The sequence below is a fragment of the Adelges cooleyi genome, unplaced genomic scaffold (genome assembly GCF_023614345.1).
Source record: "Adelges cooleyi isolate 19-005CV unplaced genomic scaffold, UGA_ACOO_1.1 ACOO_flye_CR_arks_rails_tigmint_CR_PRNA_0, whole genome shotgun sequence".
NCBI lineage: Eukaryota > Metazoa > Arthropoda > Insecta > Hemiptera > Adelgidae > Adelges > Adelges cooleyi.
Window position 1 is genome coordinate 664,383 of NW_026095750.1, and position 25,903 is coordinate 690,285.

Below are 25,903 nucleotides of genomic sequence, written 5' to 3' on the forward strand. Positions count from 1 at the left end.
TTTTAAATTTTCAACCTATTTTGAACAAACAAAATACATACGCGTTTATTAAATTTTACACTGAAATCGCTAAAACAGCAGCCATTAAAACGAATAAGAATCATTTAAGTTTTAAGCTCGTGTATACCACTATTCAATTGACTTACGCATTATAAAAATATCATAATGAATATTACATTTTTTATTATTTTTTCATACATGTTTCTATATTTTTGTTCTGCAGTATTTGTAAATCTTTCTGATGCGGTAATTTTAAATTTGTTACTACCCAAATATATCTCATGAAAAAAAAAATCAAGTTTATTTAATAACCCTAAATTGAGACAAAATTATTTGTATAATAGTAGTATTCACATTGTGTATTAAAAAAATAATATTATCTGGTTTTACGTTGTTATCAATAACTTGAACAAAATATTTGTTAGCAAATTTTATCTAAATACATAATAAATAAAAAAAAATAATAATAATTAAATACTCTATAAGCCTAGTGAATAATATACAGGGAAGTAGTAAAAATTTAAGTCACATTATTTCTGTAATAATGGTAATGACATTGTGTATTCAAAAAAAAATGTAATGATTTTAGCAAATGGACGAAATTTTTGATGGCACCCGTGAATATTTGGTTAGAAAAATGCAAGATCTTTCAGAAAGCAACGTTGAAAATGTTTACAAGTCTGACATAGTGGCTTACCTAACAGGACATTTACATGATGACAAACTAGGTTACATAGACCCTGTAAGAATAGATGATTTAACAGAACGTTTGCCGTCGGGTACGATAAATGATATTAATTGATTCATTAAAAAATATTGTAAAATATATTAGTGAAATGTGAATAACTAATAAGCACTTGGATATTTTACATAAATTATTGTTGGTAGGTATTGTGCTTTTTGTACAACATTTCTGAAGAGTACTTATAATATTATGGAGAAATAGTTTGTTAAATTTTAACATGAATATTTTTAAAATTATTTTTAGATATTCCTATGTCAAAAAAGGAATTTAAAAAAATTATGAATAATCACAGATTTTCTAATAAGGTAAATATTATTTTTTCATATCTTTATATATAACTCATTAAAAAAAAAAGTTTAAGTTTTAACCTTATTTGAGACAAAAGTATTTCTATACTTGTAGTAATCACATTGTTTATTAAAAAATAATATCTAACTTAACCTTATTAGCAATAACTTGAACAAAATATTTGTTAACAAATTTAATTGAAATACATAAAACAATAAAAAAAATTGTAATTAATAATAAATACTCTATAAACCTAGTGAATAATATGAAGGGAAGTGGTAATAATTTGTAACACATTACTCCTCTAATAATGTAATACTCAAATTATGTATTAAAAAAAAAATGTAATGATTTTAGCAATTTTTCAAAATTTATAAAGCGGTACAAAAAGATGCTGCCGAGGAATATGTACGATTTTTCTTAATTGAAAAAAGCATTAGATTCAATCATGAACTACCTGAACAGGAAAACGATTTTACAATTTACAAATTGCCGGGTTAGTTGAATAATAACAATTGGGTAAAATATATATTATCGCCTAAGAACCACCATGGCCTATCAAAAAAAAAATTGAAATTGTATTTTATAAGCCAATGTTTTTGTGTTATCAAGACGCGTGAGACAGTGTTATTAGTCTAAATGTTTGACACCAAGAGGTTGCTGTGAACAATCAAATGTCGTTAGGGCCTTCATAGAACCGTATGTTATCGTAATATTTGTTTAGTCCCTCCTTAAAAGTTGGAAAAACTGAGATAGGCCATGTGATGGCTCTTAGGCGACGATACGTAAATAACTAATCATCACATTCATGTTTAACATATATTGTTATCGGTATGTAGTGTGTTTTTTTACAACATTTCTGAGGAGTACTAATTATAGTATTTTGCAGAAATCGTCTGTAAAGATAATGAGAAAGACCAAGTTATAAAAATATAAAACGCTTTTATCTTGTTTTCTTTGGGCTAATTAAAATTAATATTGAAATATTAACTTTACGACATTCCCATGAACTTTTTCGAAACACGATTTTATAATGCTTAAAAACTAAAAAAGCGAAAAAACATAATTATTGTTTTTGGATGGCTTTTAAATAATACCCGTTAAGCCCGTTATAAAAACGCAATAATAATAAATACTACCTGTAAATTCGTTACAGCATGGTTACACTTTTATAATGATTTCTAGGTATGCCTATGCTAAAAGAGGACTTAAAAAAATCACTAAAAATAATTACACCTGCAGAATCGGTAATAATACATTTTTTTTATCTAATAATATAATTATTTGTATTCAATTGTGTGGTGTAGGTACGTAGATAACATAACTTACAGTATATAACAAAATAAAATCAAATATTAAACTAAAAGTTAGAGTTTGTAATATTCGCAACCTCCTTTAACCTAATAGCTTGTGGTGGAGAGTTTGATAGAGATCGCATACATATAAAAAAATTATACAATAATTACAATATCACCTAAATTGATATGTTTCAAATACAATTTGAAATGTTTTATATCTTAAAAATCAAGTATATTAGTTTTAAGAATCCTACATAAAACTATTGCTACAGGAATAGAACTTTTTGCTTTAAAATGTTCTTTAAACTTAGGAATATTTATAATAATATTATCTTTGTATCTAGTACAGTACTCATGCGATATGTTTAATATTGTATTATGCCAGCATTTATATTGTATTTTATACAAAACGATTAAAATATTTTGGTAATATAGAGCCTTAATGTTATTTACTTATACTCATGATATACATAACTATTGCTAGTATACTTTAGTTTATTTAATAAATATTTAATAAGAGTATTTACAGTTATTTTTACCTAGATATTGTTACGGTACATTGCGGTGCCATCGTTACAGTATTTAAGTTTATTTACACATTATAGGGAAATACAATTTGTAGACGGTATATTATTACTGTTTGGTGAATTAACGAGCATTTTATAAATCAGATTAATTTTTCTTGAGTTTATGTTAAAATAAATATAATATTTCGATTCGTCTAGATTGAATTGTAGTAGATTGTTATTAAACCAGGATTTTATTTCATTTATAATGATATTTGAATCTAAGAATAGTGAATCAATTGTTTTATCCTTGATCAAAAAAGCAGCATAAAAAAATGTGTTTTGCATTTAAATCAAAATTCAACAGTCTGTTATAAAAAGAAAGGTCCTAAAACCGGACCTTGTGGCACACCACATTGTATCTCTAATGGCATACTTAAAGAACTAATAATTAGAACTATTTTTTTTATAATGTTATTGTACAATATGATCTCAATGTTTCATTTTTTTTTAAACATAGTTTTTTTGATAGCAACTTTTGTAACTTAAACGGTAACGCATACACTTTAGTAATTTTTTAAATTGAGATTAATGTACCAAAAGTTTTGACTGGTTGATAACTAGTTTTGAAAAACTATTTATGTTATGAGAGTTTAAAAGTTAGGATAGGAGGGAAAGTGCAGTTGGGAAGTGCTCGTAGATATAAATAATACGATACTAAAACTTTCCTCCTGCCCTAAACATAAAACTTCAATAACTTCAAAAATAGTCAACCAAAACTGGTTATCGACCAGTCAAAATGTTTAGTTCATTATTCTCAAATGCTTACAGTTTGTTAACATCTGTCATTTTAATATTTTTAACCATGCGCATAAAATCGTTTTTCACTCAAGTGATTTTAATTCTGAAAAATTGTAATAATAGTGTTTACATTGGCTATTAAAAAAAAAATGATTTTAGCAATTGGACAATATTTGTGATGTGGTCCTAGACGAAGATGTTGGCAAGGAATCAGTAAAATATTTTTTAATTGAGAAAATCGAGAGAGTAGAACATGAACTACCTGAACAGAAAATCCAGTTTATAACTGCAAAAATTCCGAGTACGTTATATAATTAAAATTATTAGATATTGTAAAATGTACCTATATGTTAAATGTGACTATTATTACTTTGTCTATTTACAAACAAATATTATCGATAGGTAGAGCGTAGTTTCTAACATTTCTGAGGAGTGCTTATAATATTGTGCAGAAATAGCCAGTAATGATAGTTAGGAAAAACAAGTTATAAACATATATGCAACGCTTTTATCTTAATTTTCCACAAATTATGTTACAAAACGTTCGCCGTAAAATGTTTTCTAAACACGATTTTAGACTACTTAAGAAATAAACAAGAGGTCAATTAAAATTATGGTTTTAGATGGCTTCTAATAATATCCGTTATGGTCAAATTTTGTACACAAAAACACAATAATAATAAATGCAACCGGTTACTTCGTTATAGCATAATTTAGTTTGGTAAATTTTAATATAAACTCTTTTATAATGATTTCTAGATACTACTACGCCAGAAAAAAAATTTAAAAAATCACTAAAAATGTTAACATTGACTGACGAGGTAATTATGTAATTTTTTAATATCCCAATATATGGCAAAAAATTATATAATAATTCAATACTCTATAAACCTAGTAAATCATTTTCTAGTAATAATTCGATACTAGTGAATATACTAGTGATAATAATTCGAGATACATTATTTTAAAAATAGTAGTATTCATAATGTGTATTAACAATAAAAATGTAATGATTTTAGCAATTTAAAGTACTTTATGATCTAGTAGAAGACGATGAAAATGGATTTGTTACCAGGCGTACAGTAGAACGCTACTTAAGGAAGAAAAACAGTGGATTGAAGCATAAGCTATCTACATCGGATATCATATATATTTTTAGAAAATTAAATCGTATGTTGAATAATAATAATTTAGTAAAACACATTTTGCATAAATTATAATATTATGCAGAAATCGTCAGTAAACAGATGATAAAAAAGTTTTTCAGCCGAGTCTGCGACCTCGAAAGAGCATTTTCATGTCTCGTTGAAGTACCGAATAAATATAGATTAGTTGTGGAATTATAATAAAAAAAAAAAAAATACATGGAGTTTTCAGTTACAGCATAAGCCAAGGAGATTAAAAAATTATGTACAATTATGTTTCTGGCTAAAATTGTAGTGTTTATTATCTGGCCAAAAGTAACTTAACATAGTTTAATATATAGAGAATTAAACCGTTTTGAATTTATTATTTAGTTCTAATTTGAACGTTGAACGTACAACATATCTCTTATCTCTCATCTTCTATATCTTACCCCTATCCCCCACCCACTATCTCCCGTTCCTATCACTCACCCCTATCCCCTATCCCTATCTTATATCTCATATCAGATAACAGCATAACACTTTTTTCGTTATGCTTTTGTAACGAACGCTTTTTTCGGTTATGTGTCAGAGCTAAGACATGAAAATGTCAATAGATAATTAGGAAGAATATGTTATACAAATATAATCCGCTTTTATCTTGTTTTCTTTAGACGAATTGTAATTAATATTTAAATATTCATTTGACGACTTTCCCATAAATTTTTTTTTAGACAAGATTATAGATTATTTAAAATTTAAACAAGTGTACAAACAAAACTAATGGTATTATTTGGCTTTTAATAATACCTGTTATGACTAAATATCGTAGTTCGTACATAAAAACAATAAAAGCAATAATGATAAATGTAACCTGTTAATTCGTTACATAATAATTATATAGTTTGGTAAATTTTAACATGAATATTTTTTAAATGAATTCTAGAATCTTGTTATTCAAAAGACAGATATATAAACTTAATGGATAGACCACATTTAACTTATTCGGTAAATATGAATTTTTTCTATTTAAATATATAACTCATTAAAATATTAATAAATTTTGTTTAATAAACCTAATTTGATACAAAAGTATTTCTATAATAGTAGCAGAAACATTGTGTATTAAAAAAAAAAAAAAATGTAATGATTTTAGTATTTAGAAGAAACGTTTTTTATGACACCAAAAAGCGATGTACATGAAATGTTGTCGGGTACGTGTATTGTAAAATTATCTTTAGCATTATAGTTTCTAAGAGCCGTCAATTCAGTTAACACATTTTTAAATTTATTAAGAGCACTATCACAATTTTTATCCCAAGTCCACACAATATGTTTTCTCAGTAGACCTCTTAATGATTCAACTAATTCAGATATATTAGGTATAAAAATTCTTAGATAGTTAACCATTCCTGAAAGACGATTGGAGTTGCTTAACATGTTGTGGTATTTTTAATTAAACAATATATTTAACTCTTTCTTAATCAGGTTCTATTCCTTTCACACTAAATATCATACCTAAAAATCTCACTTCCATTTTTTGATATTGCAATTTTTTAAGATTAAAATTAATATTTAACTTCCTCGCCTGTTCTACTACCGGTTTTAATGTCTCATCATGTTCCTGTTGTGTTTCCCCACTCTCAAGTATGTCATCAAAATATACACAAACATTACTAATACAACCAAAATATTTTTATGTTAATTGTTGGAACACTTCCGGGGCATTAGCTAGGCCAAAAGGTAATCTTTTGAACTGATATGAGGCAAACGGTGTGCTAAAAGCACAATATTTTTTAGACTCACTCTCTAGCTCACTCTGATAAAATCCGTCTTTGAGATCACATAGTGTAAAATACTTCTTGTTTTCTCATAAAAAACTTATAATGCTCCATTACTTCGTTTCGTTTTGGTGTACAGTATTCTTTTAATTTATTGAAAATGATTTCAACCGTTTCACCCTTTGGCTTCACGTTAAATGTTCTGTATATTTTAACGCCCTCGCTGCCAATTAAGTTCAACAAGCGTGCCACTTGCACTTTTTGAGGCTTTTGCGTTGTCTCTGTGGCTTCGAAGAATACCAGGACTTCTTCCTTGAATAATTTGTAATTTTCAGCCACATTGCCAGTTAATTTCAAACATTCTGGTTTATTAATTTCCATAATTAACACTTTATTTCACACGTGCACTTTTTTTTTTATCTTATTCCATCGTGTAAACATTAATTAGTTTGCGACTGCGCCATGTTTTAATATATTGTTAGTACATAGAACAATATGTATTATGTCTAAACGACTTCACTATTATTTAATTTAAGATTTTAATTAAAGAAATTACACACAAGTCATGTCATAATTTTATATTAAACAAAAACACAAGACAGTGCCTTTTTTGTGATAATGATAATAGTACTGATAAAATTGACAACACTGTTAATTCGTTACAGCATAACTTAGTTTTTAATTTAAACACTATTATAATGATTTCTAGGTATTCCTATGACAATAAGAGAATTTAAAAAAGCACTAAAACTTCAAGAGTTTACTGATGCGGTAATTATGATTTTTTTTTAATATCTAAATAGACCTATTGAACAATATACTGGTAATAATTTGAGACACTTATTTCTGTTATAATAGTGATCACATTGTGTATTAAAAAAAATGTAATGATTTTAGCAATTGGACCGCATTTATTATGGTACCACGGGTGATGACGGAGTTAATAAGGCTGAATTAAAAGCTCTCCGTAGTGAATACTGTAATGTATTATCTGGATGTGATAAAGTGGACAGATATCTCATAAAGTGCTACTTGACCGACAACTTACTCAAATATGGATTAACCGAAAACACTTTGTAAAGTTTCTATGAAAAGCTGCCGCCAAGTACGAAAAATAATAACAATTCAGTAAAAGATATTGTAACATATATATGTGAAATGTAAAAAACTAATAACCACATTGATGTTTTGTGTAAATTATTATCGATAGGTAGTTTGTTTTTTTTTTTTGCAACTTATAACGCGATGATAATAATTGTAATCAATCAACTCGTTAGAAAGTAATGTAGTTTGGTAAATTTTAATATGAATACTTTTATAATTATTTCTAGTTAAACATGTTATGTCAAAAGCGGATTTTAAAAAAAAAGCGAAAGATATACAGTGGGACGTAGATATGTCATTGTGTCGATTTGCCAATGTCAATTTGCCGCTTCTAGGCAAGTAATTTCTTGTATTTTTAAAACATATTGTTTCATTAACTTGCTAACACATACGTGCATTTGTACGAGTATTTTTCAAATCTTGCAAAATTAATTTAACCCACTTGCCGATGCCGTAAAGGCCTGAAACTTGGAACAAACAGCCATCTCTGATGACAACACAATATCCTGTAATAATATTGGGGCCATTTCACTAAAATTTCATGTCTTTTCAAATCTTCCAAAATTAATTTTGGATTTTGTAATCTACCCTAAATTATTAAGTACTTTTAATAGGACTAAAGATTAAAAAAATAAGATTAAAAAAAAACTTTTTTAAAAACATGCCTTTTTTAAAAAAGTAGTAAAACAAGTGTACTAAAAGGTAAAAAAATAATTTTACTACAAAAACCATTTACCAATCAATTGTAGCACATTTTGTTTAAAATGTCATTTCCTTTGAAAACAACCGAAAATGAACTAAAATTTTAAATAATATTAAACATCTTTAATTTTTGGTTAAAAAGAAAAGCGATTACGTTTTCACCCCTTCTGGTGGGAAGGTCTTTTGGTGTTTTATTAGCTTGCAATTTTTAATCGATAGCACGTCATTATCTAAAGAATATACCAAACAAATTCAGAACCAACGTTAAAAAATCATAGCATGTTGAACAAAAAAAATAAATTATTGTAAATACATTGTTTCTTTTCGACTCAAGCATTTTGTGGTACAGCTGGCGTGTCTTGAATAAAAACTAATTTGGACGCATTAAATACAAATCAAATTTCAAAGAGCATTGGTTAAATTGAGTTTTGAAATTCTGAGAGGCAGAAGCCTCTTATAGGTCTAAAGTTGTAGTACATAAGCAGAGAAATATTTAGCCCGTGTATTGTTCAAATAATAACATGTTCTCATATAAAACTAAAAAATATGAAGGTTACCTACATATGAACTTATTTGTTTTAATCGACGTTTATTGTAGTTATAAAAAACAACGTAATTTTTAGATTCGTATTTTATTCAATTCCTAGCTATTATCAAACAAAACGTCTTTTCAGCCAAAACTCAAAATTAATGTACTTTTAAATAATAGTTTACCTGGTTGTTGTTTATTTATGGCACTGGTGTCCATTGCTAAAGTATTATTTCATGAATAATAAAAACTATGCGATTATGAACGGTTTTTTATACAATTTTAGAAAAACTAAATCTTTAAACAAACAAATCACTATATAACTGCTTACTTATATAGTTTAATAGTTTCATATTTTGTTAAGAGGGCGTCGCACCGGTGATTTTCAGTGGAAATAACATGTTTAAGCAGACTGAATATAACTCGCTTAATTTTGGTTTTAGAGTAAAAGCGTCCATTATAAAATTAAAAGAAAATAATATTCCGGAGGGCAAGACAGTGCGTTTTATAAAAAAAAATAATTTTTTGAAAAGTAACAGTCATTTAAAAATGTTAAAATAGGTCGTTATTTCTAATCTATGTATTATGCGTTATACTTGGAATAATGAAAAAACGCACCGTCTTGCTCTCCGGAATATTGTTCTCTTTTAATTTTATAATGGGTGCTTTTACTCTAAAATCAAAATTAAGCAAGTTATTTTCAGTCTGCTTAAACATGTAGAGATGAAAAAACATTTTTAAATCACTTTCAAGGATGCTGTGATAGTCAAAATAATAAATTAACTACCAAAATAGAGTCCTAGTTATTGAACTAATAATTACACGTCACAGTTTAATCTTTAAATTAAGATTTTGTAAAAGATTGCCTATACTTTACTCCTTAAAAATGGGCGGTGCGACGCCCTCTTAATATTCTTTATCAATATGTACAATAATAATTTTAAATATTAAATAATAAACATTTATTAAAAATATATTTTAGGCTTAAATACTTGAACTTAAACGTAAGAAATAAAATCACTTTATTATTCCACCCATTCCGGTGGGAAAAGGCTTATGGTATTTTATTAGTTAGTAAATGTTTATCGATAGTAAATTATCCAAATATTAAACCATACAAATTTATCTTTATAAGTCCGTAGAAATATTTGTTTCCCGACAGGATTCTAGCTGCTACATACAGTTTCATTTTTTACGGTCAATACTGAACCTAGGCTTTTAAATTGTTTGACTCGATTGAATTCGTGGTTACCCTCTCTTAAGGAAGGATAAATTCCCCAACACCGTGTATTCTGTTTGGCCTTCATTTATGTGCAAACCAACTTCCTTCGCTGCTCCTCCAATCGGTCCAATAGTGTTCATAGGCCATCGTGTGATTTATCCACGAGGACCAAATCGTCTGCATATGCCAACAATGCCACGGATGACTCTTGTATTGACACACTATCTTGAGGTCCGATATGAGTTTCCCTCATAACTTTTTCTAATACTAGGTTAAATAGAACAGGTGACATAGAGTCCCCCCGTCTTAGGTCTGATTTCACTAATTTTGGGTTTCAGCTTCTACCACTTTTAATTTAACGAATGTTTCCATAATGCTTGTCTCGACTAGCTTTACTAATTTTTATGGGAAGTTTTACTTTCTAAGAATATTTATCAAGCTTTTGCGATGGATACTATCGTATACCTTTTCGAAGTCGATAATAAGCACATGAACTTCCTCCCATGTCTTTTGGAATAGTTGTCTGAGAATACATATTTGGTCCACCGTAGATCTTCCTGGTCTAAAGCCTCCTTGATAATCGTCAATAATTTGCTCTAAATTTGTTTTTATCCTTGACACAATACAGTTCGCGAAAACTGTATACATATAGAAGGGCAATCCCGCCATAGTTATTGCACTCCTATCTGTCCCCCTTCTTATGAACTGGACACATTAATGCTATTTTCCAATCTCTCGGTAACTTTTAGGTTGTCCATATTCGGTTAATCAGTTTCCAGAGCCTACACGTCATTTATTCTCTCCCTATTTTTAAGAGTTCCGCATGGATTTGATCCTCGCCAGGTGATTTATGATTTTTTAAAGTATATATTTGGAATCTTATCTCCTCCAGCGATAATTCTAAGCTTTCTTGTTCTTCTCTAGTTTCTAAGTTAATGCTAAAAACTTCGTCTGGTTCTTTGCAGTTAAGCAGATTGTCAAAATAATCTCACCACTTTTTGGCTAATTCTTAATTTTTGGTTATCCATCGTTATCCTTTAGGAACCTTCCCCTCTTCTTGTACCCATCCGTAAGATCATTTATACGTACATATAGCATTATCTATTATATTTCGGACATAATTCCGCTTTTCACTTCTTAAGATATTATTTGTTTCCCTTGGACGAGTTTTGTACCTTGCACATAAATCTTCGTTACTTTTATCGTTTAACCCCTTCTGTCTTGCCAACTTTCTTCTCTGCAACGCTTCCATGTAAATTCTGTTGGACCAAGGCTTACATTTTTTATTTTTTGGTTCTTAAGTCTTGTTAGCTGCGTTGCTTATAACTTCTCTCAATTTTTCCCAATTCTCATCAACATTTCCATCGACCATTATTTGTTTACTTTATAGAGCGTCCTTGATACTATTTTCAAATTCTTTGCCTATATCTTGTTTTTCCAACTTGTCTATGTCAAGCCTCCTTAAAGTTTACTGGGTTGTGTTTACTAAGTTATTTGAGTTTCACCCTTATCTATATATATAGTAGTAAGTGATCAGAACCTATGTCTGCTCCGTGCAATGTTCTTACATGTTTTTATTTAATCTAGAGTTTACTAGTACAGGATATATTTAACTGTGTAAATTATTGACTTGTGTATAGCAAACCGGTCCCTAATTTGTAAGGATGTTCACATTTCTCATTAAAAATGGTAGTTTGGAATACTTAAGTTGTCCCACCTTATTTATTGTAAGGCCACACACGTCATCTTATATTTTTCTACTGCTATTAGCAAATACAAAGTTTCTCCTGGTTTGTACAAAGACTTTTTGTTCCATGTACGACAAAATAATTCCGATTTTCAGTTTCCTTTATTTCCCCCGTAAAATCTATCCTGAGGCTAATTGTTTGAATCCTGAACATGACTTGTTTTGTATGATTGGGTTATTTGCCCAACGCATAACCCACAACCTGGACGACCAGACTACCCCAACCGACTAAGATCAGGGTAGGACTACTGCAATGCATCTAAGTGCATTGGGCAACTGTGGGTTCTACTTTCCCTACGCCAATTACTGGGGTTCGCGGGCTTGTCACACACGTTACCAATTAAGGTACCCCATTCGCGAAAGTTATTTTAGCACAGTCAATAGTATCCTGAACACTGTTTTCGATATTTTTCGTATGTATTATGATTTCAGTAGCATCAGTACTTTTAGCACACTCAATAGTATCTTGAATATTATTTTTGACGATTTCAGTATGTATTATGGGTTAGGTCCTTGAGCTTTATTTCAAGATCAATTTTTTCCAATGATATTTTTTTGTCGTTGTCCAAAAGTATAGATATCTACACTTTTAAAATTTTATAGAATTTCCTTAGGTTGGTTAGGTTAGAATAGGTAATCAATTTCGCTTTGTAGATTATCAAGCGATCTCACCCAAATTTAATGACTTCAATTTACGGTTGATGAACGGCTAAAATATTACGCCCCGTATATTAAAATAACAGAGTGGAGATTTTAACGTCAACTTCAGTACAGAAGGAGAGAGTCTTATTAACTTTCTGAAATATACTTTTAAGCTTTAAATAAACTCAGATAGATGAGTGAGTACTACACAATCAAGCACAGTATAGATGCAGTATTCCAGCGGAGCTTAGACAACATACAGTCTCGTGTTTATGTATCTTATTATAGTTATCATAAACCAATAATATCAACAATACAAAAAATAATAACTGTTTCTCTATAAAGTTCTCGCACATGATAAGTTTAACTCTTTTTTAAAATTGTATTTTATGTAGAACCCGAAATAAGATGTTTACATAAAACCATTGTGAGTATTTTCGCGGCTCACTCGGTTTTTTTTTGCTCTCTGTGAAGTTTTTGGGGTGTAGTATTTTTTGTTCCAACTCGGAACGTCCTACGTGCATTACAAAACTCTCTGGAGCTAATGAAAGATTCGTCCTATTTACAGTTTTCTAGGGTGAACTAAGAAAAAAAGTCCTATCTGACCGTTCCAAGCAAAAAGAAGATAGAATATTTATAATGAGCACGGCAGTATAAGTATTAATGTTATTTTTTTTTTATTTTCAAATTTGCATTTTAATAGTTAGGAAAAAAATTACCAACATTTTCTATTTAAGCAAGGTTTAGCTAATTAAAGCGTTGAAAGTATCAATATTTTGTGGTAATAAATAATTAAGTCGTAAAAGGATTTTAATCAGAATCCTTGTATAAGGTTAAAACAAATAATATAAAAACTAATAATTTCTTTTATTATTATGTTTAGTTTCTGGTAAAGAAAATAAATTGAAGGATGAAAACCACAATAAGAGTAAGTGATGTATTTTAACTCAAGATATATAATTTTTTAATTTATGGTTTTATATTTCAAATCTATAAATCTCTATTGTCCCCGAACCACAAAACTTTTGAAAAAAATCTCCACTTTAGTCAACAAAAGATATTTTAGTCGGATTTATAATACAAAAACTAAAAATTTAATTTTTTTAATATGTTTAGAAAGCGAGAATGAAAAGGATGTTATGTCAAAATAGTAATTCAAGAGAAGGTTTCAGAGATTTTTTGTTAAGAAAATCAAATTAATGTAATATTTCTAGAGTCTATATTTTTATTAAAAGTTGTTCTATTGTTGCGATTATAAATTCAAGTTGAGTTTTCTCTTGTGATAATTTTATTTTCAAATGGAATTTTTCATTATTACTGGAATTACACAATTTTCCTAAAATAAATTATAATAATAAATGTAATACTTAAATCACAATAATTGTTAACATTACAAAATCATAATAAACTGTTAAAAAGTCAAGCTGTATTATTATGAGTTTTTCTATTCCTGTAGAGTTATTTACACTGTTATACTATAGTATGAAAGTAAAACACAATTAGATTAATATAGTTAATAATATTCGTTGACGTTTGTTATGAAACCCAAAATACACAAACGACATTAGATGTGCCGGTGTAGCACTCGCGTATGGTGGACAATCCCCACCATATATATTTTTATAAACTGCTGTTACGTAACATGTAATATATTGTATAAATTAATCAAATGGATTTTTCACAAATTTATTCCTGTTCCACAATTATAATATACTATAGGTATTTAATATTTGATTGTTGATAAACTGAAAAAAGTGAGAAATGGACGAATTGCAGTTTAAACATTACCTAATAAGGTAAACATAATAATGTTACCATGTTACCTGACAATATTACATGTTGTAAATATGGTATTTTAAATATTACTTCTCATTTAGATAAAGATAAGGAATGTGCATTTACAACTTCATATCATCCTGATATAATTGTACCATGAGAGAGTAGCTAGAGTTTTGCTTAAATTATGAAAAAGTACATATTTGTGAAGCACATTTTAAGTCCAAATCTGAAGTTTAACCTTACGTAGTTTGCGCATGCGCACTATCAATTTTTGAAATTCAAATGGGAACCCCTATATTTTTCGAAATATTCTGTTAGCATTTAATATTTTGAAGACAAAACTGTTAAAAACAGTTATTCTTACTCAACTGTTCAAATTAGTGAACTATTAATAAGCGTTTATTGCTATATTAGAGACAAATAATTTGGTTTTGTTTTGAAAAAAGGATAATATATTACCTGAACTATTATTTTAAAGAAAAAAATATACTATAAAATTGAATCAATTGCCTAAATTTTCATTTCAAAATTTGTTAGAAAAAGAACTAATTTTTTCTTTTTTGGAGACTCTATAAATTATAACGAAGCATCATATAGCTAGTGTATATCATAACGCGTATACGGAAGATATTATACGGTTCCAAACCTTACGAAACTGGTTATCGACCAGTCAACATTTTTAGTACATTATTCTCAATTTAAAAAGTTATTAAATAAATATGTTACCATTTAAGTTTGAAATGTTCTTATCAAAAAAACTAAGTTGAGAGGGGGTAAAAACAAAAATAACTGTGAAAAATTTCATTGTATAACAACAATATGAAAAAAAAATATTTTAATTTCTTATTAAACCCTATGAGATATTGAGTGGTTCATGATAAAAATATCACCCTGTATATACGAATTTATCAGTTTCAAAAAAAAGCAACAGATATTATATTACTAGGACACATTTTATGAAAGCGATATCAAACTATCTACTTTAATATAATATACGAGTATAAAATATAAAATATACTAAACATATATTTTATACCATGTTTATTGTATAATAATATTGTTCCAGGAACGAGTTTTTAATACCGTCCCAAATGGCATAACTTAACATCAACATGTTCTTATCATCAACTTATTTTTACAAGGTCAAACTCAGTTAAGCTATCAGAATTGTTTATAGTGATAAAAAATAATATACATTTTATGATGTTATACTTATTTTAAAATAACTGGAATTGAAATTCATTATTAAGTTGTAGTACATAAGCAGAAAAATGTTTTGCACGTGTATTGTTCAAATAATAACCTGTTTTAATATTAAACTAAACAAATATGCAGGTTAACTAAACACGAATTTATTGGTTTGAAACGATACCAACTTATCTTATTTAATACACTATACGAATACTATTTTTTGTAGTTAAAATAAATAATGTAATTTTTAGCTTTGTAACCTTTTAGATTCCCGGCTAGAAACAAATAAAATGTGTTATTAACCAAAATACAAAACTACAATTATTTTGAAATAATATTTTGGTAATAAACAACAGCCGTTGTCGTTTATTTATGACCCAAGTGTTCATATCTGAAATAATATTTCGAGAATTAATAACTATGCCATTATCAAATGTTGTTTGTAAATTAAAAACTTTAATAATCCTATCAGATGTATACTTCTTGAATTTCAAATAAATCGATTTTTCACTTTATAAATAATGTGTTAAATTAAAGATTTAATATTATATGAAATAGGTAATTTTGAAGATATTATAATTGTTTTAAATAGACTTTGTCAGGAATTCACACCCTCCTAGGTACAAAGGACTCTTATAAATCTAAATGTGTAAAAAATAAGTAGAAAGATAACGTGCATATGTATTGTTCAAATAATAAAAAACATGTTTTGTACTGAACACAAAAAAATAATACTAACATTTGTCGTATACAATTATATCGGTTTGAAAACAAAACAAGAATTATAATTTTGCCTGCGCATTTTATAAAAGTCATACCATATTATCTGAATTGAATATACGAATGCCTAAAAAAAGAACTCTTAATATATTAAGGGTTATACCCGTAATGGTAAAGAACCGGGTACCTGAAACGCTACATACAGAATGATTTTTTTATCATGAGTCACTCAATATCAAATTGGTTCAATGTATCCATAACATATTAAACTGAAAATATTCGTTAATACAGTTTTTTTTAATATCCGGAAAAATGTGTTTTTTGCAGATTTCGTATATTTTAACAAAAACACCTAAAATCTTAAATTTTTTTTATCAAATTATTACAACAATTGTATGTAGATCAATGCAGAATGATGCTATTAAGTTTTGATACTCAAGTACAATTTTTGGGTTTTAATTTAATAATTGTTTGAAAGTGATTCTATTCGAGATGACTCGTACAGTAGATTATAGGTATTATGGAATCAAAGCAACGAGGCGACGGAGAGGTCACAGGTCTACAGGAATTATTATAATTAAAAGTGAAAAATTGAATGAAATCACTTTCAAATTAACGCTTTGAAGCTTATTTGTAAATACAGCACCTCAATTTAATTCTTTCTTACTCTGCTGGATTATACTATGCTTGGTTTTGACTGTACTGGCTTGAAAATACTAATTACTGATTTGCATCGAAGCGTTTATTCGAAAGTGATTTTATCACTTTAAGATTTAAAAATTCCTGTAAACTTGTGACCTACCGTCCCTTCTATGCCCCGTTCCCCACCATGCTCCATCCCCGCTATGCCTCGACCCCACTGTACTGGTTTGTTCATATTGTTTTTATACAATGTGATCTCAATTTTTCAATTTTTTTTTTTGTTTTTACCCCCTCCCAACTTAGATTTTTTGATAGCAACTTTTGAAACTTAAATAGTAACGTATATATTTTAATACCTTTTTAAGTTGAGAATAATGTACTTAAAATTTTGGCTGGTCGATAACAGTGTTGGGAATTATCTAGATAATTTTATCTAGATAAATTATCTAGATAAAAAAAAAGTAAATCATCTTATTATCTTATTTAGATAAGCAAATCGGTTATCTGAGGTAATTAATCTAGATAGAAATTGTAACTATTTTTTAAGTTATTTATTCGTGGGTTTTACAAAAACAGGTTTCGGGATCCGACGAAACGCATAATGTAGTCCTAGCCTAAAAATTTTAATATACCTAGGTCCTAATGAATAGTGATTAGTGATATAAGAATATATTATTAATACATTGGGGTTGGCTTGTTAGACAAGTCCAATATTCCATTTTAATCCAATGTATTTTAGTCGATTATACAAAACGTCTTTTACCTATTTTTAATAGGTAGAAGTAGATAAGAGTTATATATGTATTATCGTATAATTTATTATTTATATTCGTAGTTCTCGACTACAGTGCACAGTTTTTATTTAATGTTGATAATTTTTTTCCCAGTACTCTCGAAATAATTACTAGTGCTATATAAAACGTGTTTAAAAGAATTTTTACGATAATAATTTCAAGATTAACATTGACCAAAATCCCAACAAAAAAAATGGTCGAAAGTGCAGGTGTTTATTTGAGCAGAATGGTTATAAATTATATTTTACAAATATATATACATGTCAGGCGAGTCCTGTATCAGTAACTACATATAGGGTAAAGAGTAAAGACTATAAATGTAAAATAGTAAATAGTAATACAAGTCCAATAAACAATGAGCCGTTTCCAAAAAGTTATTTGTATTTTCAATCAAAATAAAATAACAAAACCTTGTAATAAACATTTTAAACATAATGTGGGCTCTCCGTAGTCCGTAGACCGTATGGGGCCAAAACGATAGTTAAGCCTCAAAAAAGAACAATATGTTTATAAATAGTTTCAACCGATAATGAAATGTCCCGTCATCGATTATCGAGTTTGATAAACTCGTAATTACTTTTTATACCTATTTATACTATTACTGTTGCCTACATAAAAGATGACATAAACAGAGTACATGAAAATAATAAATGACAAATGAACAGAGTAGCCATAAATCACGAAATCTAATATAAGGAAAATTTGCTCTTTGACGTAACTGTCCATTTCTTAGTACCTACGTCTTATTGGTTATTAAATTATTCTGTAATCTGTGAAAATACTTTGTTTCACTCATACATTTTCGTATAACATTTTAATAAGGTTAAAATTTAATTTATCTATTTTTCATCTAGATAAAATTGTATTTATCTTTATCTTTTAGCTAAATAAATGTTAAATGAATAATTTAATATCTTATCTAGATGATATATTACTCAATTATCCGTTATCTTATCTAGATAACTTTATAGTTATCTATTCCCAACACTGGTCGATAACCAGTTTCGGTTAACTATTTTTGAAGTTGTTGAAGTTTCTTGATTAGAGCAGGAGGAAAGGTGGAGTGTAGTATTTTTTATCTGCGCGCAATTCCCCTCCCATCCTAACTTTAAAACTAGTATAACTTTAAAAACAGTTATCCGAAACTGGATGTCGACCAGTAAAAACTTTTAGTACATTATTCTCAATTTAAAAAGTTTCAAATGTTGCTATCAAAAAACTAAGTTGGGAGGGGGGTAAAAACAAAAAAATTCTGTGAAAAATTGATATCACATTGTATAACAACAATATGAAAAAAAAATGTAATTTCTTATTTAACCCTATGAGATATTAAGTGGTGCATGACAAAAAATAACTCTGTATATAGTGAAATATAGTATTACCATATTTTTTATAAACCCTTGTTAAGGAAAAGAATTCTGTCGACGTCTCTGAGAAAAATGACAAAAACAATTTATACATAATATATATCCATCGTCCCGTTTTGTAATAATAAAAGTAAAGAGTGGGATCCGGATAGGACTCCCTTATAGTGTCTTTGTGGTCACGCAAGCTTGAATATTGCGAACCGACCACTGAGAGACGCAAGACGGGAAAATAGGGGTTTATCATCAGAACCCAGAAGTATACCTACCTACTCGTCGGTCGCGTAATATTATATTGTATATGTATATAGAGTGTAATAAGAATAAAAAAAAATACATATGAAAGATATGATTTTTTCGGGTTGCCCGGTATCTAGAGATATAATATAGGAACAAGAACCGAGCGTTTCCTATACGCGTTTTATATAGCCTGCAGTATTTTTTAAAAATATTTTTATTAATAGCTCATTAGATTGTATGCACACAATAATACTTGTACCCGACTATAAAATATTACACGCAAACAATGTAAAATAGAACAAAACTTATATATGCTGAGTTGATAAATCAGAGAGACAGAAAGTGACGTACACAAGTGTTACCCTAGCTCACCCACAAACACTGCACGAAAGCGTCCAGTTCTTGTTTTTAATACCGATTGTAACAAGACCATCGCACAACCAATCAAAATTAAAATTACACATTTTTTTTGTAAAATTTAACACTGTTTAATTTGTTAGATTTTAAAGATTTTTCATTATATCAATAAACCCGATTTAGATTATTAGCTGATAATCATTTAATCACTTGAGACCTTTTTTAATTATTTGGAAATTTTTATTTAATGTAATTTTAAAAAAATGATGTAATTTCAAATTTGAATATTATTAGTCCCTTGACTTTAAGAACTAAACGTAATTACAAATAATTTGTTATGTTTCAAAATTATTATTTTAGTGTGTTCAATGATTTGTATTTTCATCGACAGTTTTATGCTAACAAAACTGAATATTTTTTAATTATTTTCATAAATTATTTCAAGGTACAATTATATTTTATAGATTTGTCTATCTGCTAAATTATTTCAACATTTTCGTATATACATCGTTGTTTAGTACTACATTACACGACGACTTCACAAATCGGGCTTCAAGAGTTGAAATTGTTGTATTAATGTTTACATTTTATAGTATAACCGTTTCGAATACGTACAAGAATTTTTTTTTTTATAATACATAAGGTGTTTAAAAAATTGATCATGAACTTGTTATTATAATAAGGCCACAGCAGATGTTCTTTAAATATTTATTTTCAGACTTTAGGCATGACGTACTACTAACATATACTTAAAACACGTGTAAAAAAATGTCTGTAATCAACATTTTTTTTTATAAAAAGTTACCAGTAATTGTCAACAATGTTTTCACGATTTTCAGCAATCCACAGGATATTATTAAAAATACTTTTTATTAATAGTTAATAAGATTGTATGCACGCAATAATACTCGCACCCGACTATAACATACTACACGCAAACAATGTAAAATAGAACAAAACACATATATGCTGAGTTGACAAATCAGAGAGACAGAAAGTGACGTACACAAGTGTTACCCTAGCTCACCAACAAACACTGCACGAAAGCGTCCAGTTCATATTTTTAATACCGATTGTAAGAGCTATCTAGATACACCCCCTTGGGAAGCTATAAAACGCAGCCCTAGGAACTTTTCGACTACGCTGAGCGTGCTCAATGCTGTTGGATAACTTGCGATAGCTGAGTTATTATATTGTCCATAAGGAAAGCTTTGCGCAGTCCTCCCGGAGCGGAGTGATGGTCGGTCCTTAAGACCAGTAGCTATGTGTGGAACCAAAGCGTGAATAACTTTGTTTATAGGCAAAGTTGTTGTGTAGTCCTCTAATATACAATTAAAATTCTGTTATCAGGGGGATATGCAGCAGGCTAGGTATTATCAACAGGTAGGTATACATGGGACACACGTATAAATAAAATGTCTTACCGCATCGCGACCGGAAAGTATCCAAAACTTACGTCGCATCATTGATAAAACTAATTTTGGACCGGCATGTAAATATCCCTGATGATAATGCTTGATTAGTAGTTCAGATAAGTGTGACGTTTTAGGTAGTAGAACGGGATGTTTTGCGTCTGCGTCAAGCGATGCGTAGCGAAGGCGGCCACCAACTCGTATAAGTCCGTCCGAATCAATGAATGGTGATAATTGGGCCAAAGATGCAGGTGTAACAACAAATCGACTTATTAATTGCCTCTTGAGATCATTAAAATATCTTTGTTGAGTCAACCGTACAGCTTGGTTTAAAATATAATGAAGTTCGGAAAATGACAGAGGGCCGGTCGGTATAGGCTTAAAGCGGAAACGATATACATAGGCGAGCGTCCTTTGCATACGGGTTAGCGAAGAAAAACGGTGTATAATTTGATCGGCGGCGGTTTCATTGTCAGCGTTAATAAGTATTACGGCCCTTTGTTGATAATCTGGTAATTGTTCCGGCTTTAATAGGTCACACTTATGTCGCGGCCATTGTTCAGCAGGTAATCGTAAAAACGTCGGACCCTCTCGGTGAATGTCACACAAGACCATTTCATGGGGTAATAAACCACGTGATGCCGGGTCCGCCGGGTTATCGGTTGTATTGATATAAGACCATTTACAATCCGGTAATAATTGTTGTATTTTTGCGATTCTGTTCGTTACAAATACTTTAAATGATTTTTGGCTGACCGTTAACCACGACAATACTACCGTAGAGTCGGTCCACGCATAAATATTTGAAATATCAATGTCTAGACAGGTTTTTACGCGATTTAATGTAGTAGCGAGTAATAGAGCAGCACAGAGTTCGAGGCGCGGCACTGTAGTTTGACATTTAGTGGTTTTGATTGGTGCTACTTTGGTCTTACAGGTGACGAAATTCACCGTGGCATGACCGGAACTGTCTACCACCCGCAAATATACAACGGCCGCGTAGCCACGTAGCGAGGCATCGGAAAAGCCTACTAATTCAATTTTCGAATACACGCGCATGTCGATATGTCGAGGCAACATTATTTTATCGATTGACGGCAACTCTTTTACAAATTGACCCCATAACTTATCTAAGTCCTCTGGTAAATTATTGTCCCATTCAAGACTCGCTTGCCATAACCTTTGCATAAAGGCATTTGCCCATAAGAGTATAGGTCCAAGCGTGCCTATAGGGTCGAAAAGTCTGGCGATTGTAGAGAGTACCTTGCGTTTTGTGAAAGGACGATCAGATTTAATATTAGTATGATAGGCAAACATATCCGAAGTAGGGTCCCAATGCATACCTAACACTTTTACGGCCGAATCATTTTTTGGGTCTAAAAACAACAGCGTTGAGTGATCAGCACAGTCTACTTGTCGAAGTGCTTGAGGCGAATTACTCGTCCACTTTTTGAGAGAGCAGCCACACGTCTTTAAAAGTCCTATCAAGTCGCTTTGAATTATTAACAATTCCTCAACGGTGTCAGCGCCGGCTACAATATCGTCGACGTAAGTGGATTTGGTCAATACACCCTTTGCAGCAGGAAAATCGGACCCATTTTGAGCATCCAACTCGTTTAAGCATTTAATGGCGAGGTATGGAGCGGACGTAACTCCGTACGTAACTGTACATAGCTCATATTCGACAATCTCGGACTCAACTGAGTCCCGCCATAAAATATACTGATACCGGCAGTCTGAGTCACGCACTAGTACCTGGCGATACATTTTTGTGATATCGGCGGTCAACATATAGCGCTTAAGCCTACACTTTTGGAGAATGTCAAAAATATCGTTTTGGAGTTTAGGACCCGCTAATAATACGTCGTTCAGTGAAAACCCGGTTGATGTGGCGGCACTCGCATCAAACACCACACGTAATTTATCAATATTTTCTCCATCGCGTTTCACTACGGCATGATGCGGTATGTAATAATAACCAGACTGAGTAGCCGGTCTCATATGACCAAGGGCGGCGTACTCGGCCATAAAAGCACGATATTCGGCGTACAACGCAGGGTCTTTAATCAAACGCATTTCTAAATTATAAAATCGCTTTAGAGCTACCGCGCGTGAATTACCGAGGCCATGATACGGCGGCACTGTGTCAAATGGCTGGTTGACACTATTGGGAAGACAAACGGAATCGCGAAATGGAAGTGCTACACAAAACCGACCATCATTTGCTCGCGTAGTTGTTTTTGAAAACCACTCTTCACATCGTTGTTCTTCCGTTATCGACTCAATTGGTGTTGCGGCTTCCTCTATAGCCCAAAAGGAGCGCATAAGGTCATCTAATTTTACTGATGCCACTGATAAAGAATGAACAGGTGAGGTACTTTGTTCTTGCAATGAACCGCATACTATCCAGCCAAAATGTGTGTTTATCGCGGACGGCAAACCGTTGTGGTGTATGATGCCGCCACGAGGCCGCATTACGTGTGGGAATAAGTCACCGCCTATTAACATGTCTATCGGCGCGGGTGTATCGAATTTGGGATCAGCTAACAATAGATGTTTATAGCACTCGCGGACGGCGGACGGCAACGGTGATGTAGGCATGGTCGTTGTTATTTGCTGTAGTATTATGACATCATTGCAACAAAAGGACGGTTCCAATTGTTGTCGCGGTAAAAGATAACAACTCGTTTCTCCATTTACTTCAGTGACAGGGTTTTTTCCAAGGCCCCTAATACTACGTAAGCATTTGCGTCTGGTGAGACCAAGCCGAGATGCACAACGAGTGGTTATTGCCGACACCTGCGAGCCACTATCTAACAAAATACGAATTGCCTGATAATTACCCCGACTATCACGTGCACGAATAACTGCGGTACCTAATACGACGGTATGATTTGCTTGCGATAAACCACAAAATTCTTGAACTTTAGGTTCTGAGGTATCTGGAGTTTCAGTACTTGATGGGTTAGAATGAAGTAGAGTATGATGGCGTTTTTGACATTTTGAGCATGATAATTTAGATTTGCAATCAGCGGCGCGATGCATGCTACTCAAACACGAAAAACAAAGACTTTCTTTGACAGCGGCCTCGCGTCGTTTTTCTATTGCGTATGATCGAAAAACACTACACCGATATACCGGATGGGAGTCTGAGCAAAATGGGCATTTTTTAAAATCTTTCGGTGATCCGGTGGTCCCGGTTAATACAGCTCTCGGTGGTGTATATGTTTTGTTAAAATTATTTTTACTAACGCGTTCTTTTTTATCGCTATTGTAGCCCTTAATGTTCTCTAAAATACGACAGCGCTGGCGAACAAAGATAATTAAATCGTCTATGTTTGGGATATTAGATTGCGTCACCGTGGCTTCGAATAAACGGCGTGTTTCTGGGTCTAATACTTTAGCGGCCATATAAAATAATATGAAACCCGATAAATCCTCCACACCGAGATTTTTTATGGCTGTTACATTATCATTAAACACATCAATAAAACCATTCAATGCGGATAATGACTCTGTAGCAATAGGTTTGAACGAAAATATTCTATCTAAATGTACCGATGCTAAGAGCCGTTGATTTTCATAACGCGTTATGAGAGCGCCCCACGCGTCGTCATAATTGGCAGCCGAGAGTGGGAAGGACTTTATTGTGTTTTACGCTGGACCCGATAAACATGATAATAATAGATGAAATCTGTCGATTTTATTAACATTTCTTGCGGAAACAAAAGACTCAAACCGTTCATAGAATGATCGCCATTTTTCGGGACTACCATCAAATTTAGGCAAATCAAAATTCGGTAAATATGTACTGTATTGCGGTTGAGGCGTTATAGGTGTCGATATGTTACTCGCGGAAGTGACTGGCGTTAAAACTGAATTGATTTTAAAAATAAGCGTCTCCATTACGTCAGTAACTGGAGAATCAATACATTCGAATTCTTCGATTAAATCTCGGTCAACCGAAGCTTCAATTACAGCATCTTGGTGTAATCGAAATTGCATAGCAAGGGAATCTAATTGTCGAGAACGAATTTCTAATTCAGGCGTTAGTGATGGGTCACTTTTCGCCTTTTCCGCGATCGCATATATTTCCTGTATCGATTTTAACGCACGATCGCGTGATAACCGAGCGATAACAAGCGCCTTGTTGTTACCCGTGGTTTTTGCACCTTTTTTCGACATGATTACGTTTTAAGAATATCCGGCCCGAAGGACCAAAATGTTTAATCGACCGCCCGGATATCTATAGACGGGTTGGGTCGGATTATTAGCGTGGTTCAATTTTCAAAGGATTCTTAAGATAAAAGGGGATAAAATGGACTGTATGGTATGGAGATGAAAGACGGTACTGAACAATAAATAGATATGTAGAAATTAAATGCAATAAAAGTGTATGTATTAACAAATGATAATATTAATGTAAAACTATGAAATAATGGGGACAGGGGGGAGAATACTTATAATCTAATGCCACCCGGCGCAACAATATAGAACAACAAATATATTATAATAGACGGTACTTATCGACCATTGATTATTTGCACGTGTATTGACGTTGATTCGATGATGACCACATACATGAATCTTCCGACACACACACCACCGGTCGGCTGGGCGAGCTAATTATGCACCAGGGTGCATGCGAATCGCATGGGCGATTTTATTATAATGCGTACGGAGGTACGAGCGAATCGCTAGGGCGATTTCAACAAAACACGACTATGTGTATTCCGGGCGAATCGCTTGGGCGATTAACTATAATGCGTACAAGGGCACGCGCGAATCGTTAGGACGATTAACAACACAAAATGATTTTTTTGCTAATTAGCGACCATGAGGCGAAGGCTAATATGGCGGCGATGGACATCGGCGCTCGCGTCGGGAACCAAAACGTTTGATGCGCACACCGGAC

General features: G+C 31.1%; 1 protein-coding gene across 1 annotated transcript; it reads right to left on the reverse strand.

Moving 5' to 3' along the window:
- Window positions 1–20,952: 20,952 nt before the first annotated feature.
- Window positions 20,953–24,033, reverse strand: LOC126837900 (uncharacterized). Its single transcript, XM_050572293.1, has one exon. The coding sequence runs from the start codon at window positions 24,031–24,033 to the stop codon at window positions 20,953–20,955; it is 3,081 nt and encodes a 1,026-aa protein (XP_050428250.1).
- Window positions 24,034–25,903: the final 1,870 nt, after the last annotated feature.